The 8413-nt window shown below is 41.6% G+C and overlaps 1 protein-coding gene across 1 annotated transcript in view; it reads left to right on the forward strand.

Moving 5' to 3' along the window:
* Positions 1–8116, forward strand: part of LOC130164271 (uncharacterized) — a 43853-nt gene extending 35737 nt beyond the window's left edge. The window contains exon 12 of the mRNA XM_056368898.1: positions 5313–8116. Within this exon, the coding sequence (XP_056224873.1) occupies positions 5313–5404 (92 nt within the window). The 3' untranslated portion in view covers positions 5405–8116. The remainder of the gene's footprint in view (positions 1–5312) is intronic.
* The last annotated feature ends 297 nt before the right edge of the window (positions 8117–8413 follow it).

The raw sequence follows: 8413 nt of genomic DNA on the forward strand, positions 1-8413 counted from the left end.
TCTCTGGTTGTTTGTCTCTGGTTGTTTGTCTCTAGTTGTTTGTATCTAGTTTTTTGTCTCTGGTTGTTAGTTTGTCTCTGGTTGTTTGTCTCTGGTTGTTTTTCTCTAGTTGTTTGTCTCTGATTGTTTTTCTCTAGTTGTTTGTCTCTGGTTGTTTGTTTGTCTCTGGTTGTTTGTTTGTCTCTGGTTGGTTGTTTGTATCTGGTTGTTTGTCTCTAGTTGTTTGTTTGTCTTTGGTTGGTTGTTTGTCTCTGGTTGGTTGTTTATCTCTTGTTGTTTTTTTGTCTCTAGTTGTTTGTTTTTCTCTGGTTGGATGTTTGTCACTGGTTGTTTGTTTGTCTCTGATTGTTTATCTCTTTTTGTTTGTTTATCTCTGGCTGTTTATCTCTTGTTGTTTGTTTGTCTCTAGTTGTTTGTTTGTCTCTGATTGTTTGTTTGTCTCTAGTTGTTTGTTTGTCTTTAGTTTTTTGTTTGTCGATGGTTGTTTTTTTGTCTCTGATTGTTTGTCTCTGGTTGTTTGTCTCTAGTTGTTTTTCTCTGGTTGTTTGTTTGTCTCTGATTGTTTGTCTCTAGTTGTTTTTCTCGGGTTGTTTGTCTCTGGTTGGTTGTTTGTCTCTGATTGTCTCTGGTTGTTTGTCTCTGGTTGGTTGTTTGTCAACAGACATGTTTGGACTTGAACTTTTCTTCTCTTCAGAGACAACAGGCAGCATGTTGTCTCTGTCCTCTGTGTCCACCTGTCCCTCTGAGCACACCAACCACTCCTCCTGATCAACACTGTCAGAACTGTGATGAATGTTTGTGTGTCAGTGTTTTGCTGTGATGTTGAACATGTGTGTGAAATGCTGCGAGGAGCTGAGATTCATCTGCAGATCAGAGATGATCCTTGTGGATGAAAACGGACGACATGGTCAGTTTTCATCCATCAGTGTAAATGTGACAAAGAAAAGACAGAGGAGACAAAACAATCCCAACAGCATCAAGACTCTGATGGTCTCCAACACCTTCAACACCTGCTTTTAGTTTCTAGATTAGTGTCCCCTGTTCCCTTCTGGTCTGATCTGGTTCTGTCCTTCAGGTTTCTCTACAACTTTGTAATCCTTCAATAAAGAGATTAAAAACATGTTGTGTTTTGTTCTCCTCTCAGACCAAGATGTGGAGGTGAAGGAGGTGGAGGAGGGGGAGGAGTCTGTCCAGCTGCCCTTCAAGACCACAGCTCACCTGTCTGAAGACGTCAGAGTGGAGTGGATAGACGATTACGAAAGGAAGGTCCATGTGTATCAGAACGGTTCTGAGAGACCTGAAGAACAGAACCAGGTTTACAGAGACCGAACAGAGATGAAGGAAGATCCACTGAGAACTGGAGACCTCAGTCTGACCCTGAAACACCTCACAGTCAGAGACACAGGAGACTACACCTGTAGAGTCTACAAGGACGGAGACTTACTGAGAGGGACAGCAGTGACTTTCAAGGTCAAAGGTCAGTGTTGTTTGTTTCTGCTTGTTTATTATTTTCTGCTTGTTTTTTTTGTCTCTGGTTGTTTGTCTCTGGTTGTTTGTCTCCGGTTGTTTGTTTCTGGTTGTTTGTCTGTAGTTGTTTGTCTTTGGTTGTTTGTCTCTGGTTGTTTGTTTGGTCTGGTTATTTGTCTCTGGTTTTTTTTTTGTCTCTGTTTGTTTGTCTCTGTTTGTTTGTCTATGGTTCTTTGTCTCTAGTTGTTTGTCTCTTGTTTGTCTGTAGTTGTTTGTCTCTGGTTGTTTGTCTCTTGTTTATCTCTGGTTGTTTGTCGCTGTTTTTCTTGTCTCTAGTTGTTTGTCTCTGGTTGTTTGTCTCTGGTTGTTTGTCTCTTGTTGGTTGTTTGTCTCTGGTCGGTTGTTTGTCTCTAGTTGTTTTTTCTCTGGTTGTTTGTCTCTGGTTGTTTGTCTCTGGTTGGTTGTTTGTCTCTAGTTGTTTGTCTCCGGTTGTTTGTCTCCGGTTGTTTGTCTCTGGTTGGTTGTTTGTCTCTGGTTGGTTTTTTGTCTCTAGTTGTTTGTCTCTGGTTGTTTGTCTCCGGTTGTTTGTCTCTGGTTGTTTGTCTCTGGTTGGTTGTTTGTCTTTGGTTGTTTGTCTCTGGTTGGTTTTTTGTCTCTGGTTGTTTGTCTCTGGTTGTTTGTCTCTGGTTGGTTGTTTGTCTCTAGTTGTTTGTCTCTTGTTGTTTGTCTTTGGTTGTTTGTCTCCGGTTGTTTGTCTTTGGTTGTTTGTCTCCGGTTGTTTGTCTCTGGTTGTTTGTCTCCAGTTGTTTGTCTCTGGTTGTTTGTCTCTGGTTGGTTGTTTGTCTCTGGTTGGTTGTTTGTCTTTAGTTGTTTTTCTTTGGTTGTTTGTCTTTGGTTGTTTTTCTCCGTTTTTTTGTCTCTGGTTGTTTGTCTCTGGTTGTTTGTCTCTGGTTGTTTGTCTGTAGTTGTTTGTCTCTGGTTGGTTGTCACTGGTTGGTTGTTTGTCTCTGTTTTTTTGTCTCTGGTTGTTTTTCTCTGGTTGTTTGTCTCTGGTTGGTTGTTTGTCTCTCGTTGTTTGTCTCCGGTTGTTTGTCTCCGGTTGTTTGTCTTTGGTTGGTTGTTTGTCTCTGGTTGTCTGTCTCTGGTTGGTTGTTTGTCTCTGGTTGTTTGTCTCTGGTTGGTTGTTTGTCTCTGCGTGTTTGTCTCTGGTTGGTTGTTTGTCTCTGGTTGTTTGTCCCTGGTCGTTTGTCTCCGGTTGGTTGTCTCTGGTTGGTTGTCTCTAGTTGTTTGTCTCTGGTTGTTTCTCTTTGGTTGTTTGTTTCCAGTTTTTTGTCTCTGGTTGTTTGTCTCTGGTTGGTTGTTTGTCTCTGGTTGGTTGTTTGTCTCTGTTTGGTTGTTTGTCTTTAGTTGTTTTTCTTTGGTTGTTTGTCTTTGGTTGTTTTTCTCCGTTTTTTTGTCTCTGGTTGTTTGTCTCTGGTTGTTTGTCTCTGGTTGTTTGTCACTGGTTGGTTGTTTGTCTCTGTTTTTTTTCTCTCTGGTTGTTTGTCTCTGGTTGTTTGTCTCTAGTTGTTTGTCCCTGGTTGTTTGTCTCTGGTTGGTTGTTTGTCTCTCGTTGTTTGTCTCCGGTTGTTTGTATCTGGTTGTTTTTCTTTGGTTGGTTGTTTGTCTCTGGTTGTTTGTCTCTAGTTGTTTGTCTCTAGTTGTTTGTCTCTGGTTGTTTGTCTCTAGTTGTTTGTCTCTGGTTGGTTGTTTTTCTCTGGTTGTTTGTCTCTGGTTGTTTGTCTCTGGTTGGTTGTTTGTCTCTGCGTGTTTGTCTCTGGTTGGTTGTTTGTCTCTGGTTCTTTGTCTCTGGTTGGTTGTCTGTAGTTTTTTTTCTTTGGTTGTTTGTCTTTGGTTTTTTGTCTCCGGTTGTTTGTCTTTGGTTGTTTGTCTCCGGTTGTTTGTCTCTGGTTGTTTGTCTCTGGTTGTTTGTCTCCAGTTTTTTGTCTTTGGTTTTTTGTTTTTGGTTGGTTGTTTGTCTTTGGTTGTTTGTCTCTGGTTGTTTGTCTCTGGTTGGTTGTTTGTCTCTAGTTGGTTGTCTCTCGTTGTTTGTCTCCGGTTGTTTGTCTCTGGTTGTTTGTCTCTGGTTGGTTGTTTGTCTCTGGTAAGTTGTTTGTCTCTGGTTGTTTGTCTTTGGTTGTTTGTCTCTCGTTGTTTGTCTCCGGTTGTTTGTCTCCGGTTGTTTGTCTTTGGTTGGTTGTTTGTCTCTGGTTGTCTGTCTCTGGTTGGTTGTTTGTCTCCGGTTGTTTGTCTCTGGTTGTTTGTCTCTGGTTGTTTGTCTCCAGTTTTTTGTCTTTGGTTTTTTGTTTTTGGTTGGTTGTTTGTCTTTGGTTGTTTGTCTCTGGTTGTTTGTCTCTGGTTGGTTGTTTGTCTCTAGTTGGTTGTCTCTCGTTGTTTGTCTCCGGTTGTTTGTCTCTGGTTGTTTGTCTCTGGTTGGTTGTTTGTCTCTGGTAAGTTGTTTGTCTCTGGTTGTTTGTCTTTGGTTGTTTGTCTCTCGTTGTTTGTCTCCGGTTGTTTGTCTCCGGTTGTTTGTCTTTGGTTGGTTGTTTGTCTCTGGTTGTCTGTCTCTGGTTGGTTGTTTGTCTCTGGTTGTTTGTCTCTGGTTGGTTGTTTGTCTCTGCGTGTTTGTCTCTGGTTGGTTGTTTGTCTCTGGTTGTTTGTCCCTGGTCGTTTGTCTCCGTTTGGTTGTCTCTGGTTGGTTGTCTCTAGTTGTTTGTCTCTGGTTGTTTCTCTTTGGTTGTTTGTTTCCAGTTTTTTGTCTCTGGTTGTTTGTCTCTGGTTGGTTGTTTGTCTCTGGTTGGTTGTTTGTCTCTGTTTGGTTGTTTGTCTTTAGTTGTTTTTCTTTGGTTGTTTGTCTTTAGTTGTTTTTCTTTGGTTGTTTGTCATTGGTTGTTTTTCTCCGTTTTTTTGTCTCTGGTTGTTTGTCTCTGGTTGTTTGTCTCTGGTTGTTTGTCACTGGTTGGTTGTTTGTCTCTGTTTTTTTTCTCTCTGGTTTTTTGTCTCTGGTTGTTTGTCTCTAGTTGTTGGTCCCTGGTTGTTTGTCTCTGGTTGGTTGTTTGTCTCTCGTTGTTTGTCTCCGGTTGTTTGTATCTGGTTGTTTTTCTTTGGTTGGTTGTTTGTCTCTGGTTGTTTGTCTGTAGTTGTTTGTCTCTGGTTGTTTGTCTGTAGTTGTTTGTCTCTAGTTGTTTGTCTCTGGTTGTTTGTCTCTAGTTGTTTGTCTCTGGTTGGTTGTTTGTCTCTGGTTGTTTGTCTCTGGTTGTTTGTCTCTGGTTGGTTGTTTGTCTCTGCGTGTTTGTCTCTGGTTGGTTGTTTGTCTCTGGTTCTTTGTCTCTGGTTGGTTGTCTCTAGTTTTTTGTCTCTGGTTGTTTGTCTTTGGTTTTTTGTCTCCGGTTGTTTGTCTTTGGTTGTTTGTCTCCGGTTGTTTGTCTCTGGTTGTTTGTCTCCAGTTTTTTGTCTTTGGTTTTTTGTTTTTGGTTGTTTGTCTCTGGTTGGTTGTTTGTCTCTAGTTGTTTGTCTCTGGTTGTTTGTCTCCGGTTGTTTGTCTCTGGTTGTTTGTCTCTGGTTGGTTGTTTGTCTCGGGTAAGTTGTTTGTCTCTGGTTGTTTGTCTTTGGTTGTTTGTCTCTGGTTTTTTGTCTTTGGTTGTTTGTCTCTAGTTTTTTGTCTCTGGTTTTTTGTCTTTGGTTGTTTGTCTCTGGTTTTTTGTCTTTGGTTGTTTGTCTCCAGTCGTTTTTCTCTAGTTGTTTGTCTCTGGTTGTTTGTCTCTGGTTGTTTGTCTTTATCTCACTGTCTTCTGTCTCCTCCACAGAGAGAACTCAGGTCAAAGATGAAACAGTCGACTTCAGGAACAGAAGCAGCTCCACTGATCCAACTCCTCTGATGGCTGATCAATCAGTCTGATTGGTCTGTTGATTAATCCGTTTGATTGGTCTGATCGATCAGTCTGATTGATCTGTTGATCGATCAGTCTGATTGGCCTGTTGATTGATCTTTGATCATTGATCCTGACTTTGGACCAGAGAGAAAATGGAGGCGAAGCAGCTGATGGACGATGGATGAAGACAGGAGGACGCTCTGTCAACTTCTTCTTCACTATGAGTCCTACTGACTGTCACAGTCTGCAGACTCACTATTGATCAGTATTGATCAGTGTGGTCACATGTTGATCAGTAAATTTGGTTCTATTAATCCTGCAGCAATTCTGCCCTGACGTCTATTTAGTTGTTATTTTGAGGCTTTCTAATCGTATCACATGGTCTTCATCTGCAGCAGATTCTTCTCAAATTTCCTTTCACTTTATTCTCCAATCAATTTGAAAGTTTCCTTCCTTGTGCAGAGTGCTGTCGCTGCTGAAGCTGAAGAGGAAGTTATTATTCACTTTATTTTTCTACACGTGTTGAACTTTGTGCTCATTCATAGACAGTTTGACGTCTTTCTGCTCATTTAAAACTGACTTCTTCAACATGTAAACCAGATATTCTTCATGAAATATTTCACTTCTTATATAGAATCATTAGTTTGGGAAAACCAGTGAAGTTTTTGTGGATACCAGCTCATATAGGAACGATAGGGAATGAAACAGCGGATCAATTATCTGAACGTGGGTTAAAAGCAGAGCAAACAGAGCTGCCTGCACCAGTCAGTAAAACACAAACTGAATCGTTTATTTGGCACAAAATCAAGGAGCAGTGGCAGAAATGATGGGATGAAGATGTAAAAGGAAGAGATGTGATTCAGATCCAGCAGGAGGCTGGAGAGGAAAAGACTGTGGGAGAAGTAGAGCTTGATTAGTAGATTAAGATTAGGTCACAGCAAACTGGATTCATCCTTACATCTCATTGGACAACATCCACCTGGAAACTGTGACATCTGCAATCACACAGACTTTTATATTTCTGCCCAAAATGTGGAAATGAGAGGAAGCTACTAAAGAAGAAGCTGTTAGAGCAGCTTCTACCAAGAATCCTGGGAATGGTGTTTTCAATCATAGTTTTATTCATCTAAAGACACTGGGTTGTTTTTATTAGTGAAGAGACGAGCGCTAAGCTTCAGAGACAGACACCAGCACACAGAGACACTGAGACGTCATCGGTCCAGACGGGTCGGATTATTCTAAATTGAGATTCACACAGACAAACTTTAATCTAGAAACTTTATGGTTCAGGCAACAGTTTAAAGTTTTCTCTCAGTGTGAGCTGTGAGGAGAAAGAATGACGCCTTTCTACACATTTAGAGGGCGGAGCAGATGTGATGTTTCTCTCTCTCATTGTCTCCAGAAGTGAGAACAAACCCAGCGTATGTCTGCACTGTGTGAAGTCCAATCCTCACCTTATAAACTCAACGGCATCCACCGACTCACCGAACAACCACGTCCCAGACAAGTTTCCTGGCAGTCTACCTGACCGTGGCTCGGTGTCAACAGAACCCCAGTTTTCCACTTCTTTATCAGAGTTTGAACACGCCTGACTGACTCTCAAATCTTTGGATATCTTTTATATCCTGTTCCTGATTTCTAAAGTTCAAGTGCCTTTTCTGGCAGGTGCTTTCACAGTTCTTTTGCTTTCCCCGTGACTCAGTCTCCAGCAAAGTCAGTGCAGCCTGGATGAAATGTGCAGGAGTCTCTGCAGAGCTCAGAAACTCCTGCACTGTTTCTACACAGACACTAATTCCAAACAGTCGTATAATAAAAATAGTGAAGGTGTTGATGATGCAGAATGAGCCCGTTCAGTGCTGTGTTGTGATGAACGACTGTGTGAACAGCAGGTTAATGTGGTTTGCTGGTTGAGCTGCAGCAGAGGTTAAAGAGCCACGTCAAAGCTGAACGTCCTCAGCTTCATTTCCCTCCTGCTGATCACCAGGTCACATGATCCACAAGAAGAGCTGCAGGAAGTGAACGTGCACGCCCTCCTCTGTCCGTGACCCTGCTCACCTCACAGCGTCTGTTACAAGCTTCTTCCTCTCCGACGCTCGGAGACACAAACACTGTTTCCCTCCTCAGTGTTTTATAGGAAACTGGTCTTCAGTCCGAACACACGGAGGACCGGGTTCCTTCAGGTCCGACTCAGTCTCTCGTCAAATCAAAAGGAGACATGTTTTTATTTCCAGTTACTGGCAGTGCAGCTGAGTGGACGTATGCACATATACGTTCATGTAACCCACTGAAAACAGGAGCACAAATAAAAATCATCTTGTTTTTAATGATCTGAGACAGAGTCGGAGAGAGGGAGTCGGTGATGTCACAGAGAAATAACGACCTTTACACGACCTTCAAACCACCAACCACCAACCCTGGCTGAGCTCCAGCTCTCACGCTGCAGCAGGAAGCCAGTAGCAGCTGTTCTCAGTCGGGACTCTGCAGCTCCAGCTCTTCCTCTCCTCGCTGCTTCATGTCAAACCCATATTTCCTCTTTGGCCTCGACTGGAAGGTTTAAATGTTGAAGTGAAACTTCCTTAAACACCAGTAAAGTCTCATGCTACATGTGATATGAAACTCTGTCTGTCTGAACTCTGACCAGCTTTTATGACACAAAGAAGAAAATAAAAAGTGTAAAAACATAATGAATGAAAGATGTTTTGTTTTTATAATGTTAATAAATCAGAGTTTAAATGAAACTTTATTAACATTAACTTGTAGACCAACAGAAAGGTTAGTCTCTGACTGAAACATAGAAACTGACACAAACAACAAACACACAAATAACAGAAAGAAAAGTGTGTGAGGTTATAATGACGATGATGATGATGGTGATGAAGAAGCTGATCACGGAGGCTGTGTGATCCCTTGTTCTTTATCTTTCTGTCCAGTGAACTCTCCTCTCAGGCCTCATTTGATCTGGAGTGACTTTGAATTATTATTTTATTATAATAAAGGAAATCATTAGAAACAGTGGATCCGTGTGATCACAGTAA

This window comes from Seriola aureovittata, chromosome 23 (assembly GCF_021018895.1).
Source record: "Seriola aureovittata isolate HTS-2021-v1 ecotype China chromosome 23, ASM2101889v1, whole genome shotgun sequence".
NCBI lineage: Eukaryota > Metazoa > Chordata > Actinopteri > Carangiformes > Carangidae > Seriola > Seriola aureovittata.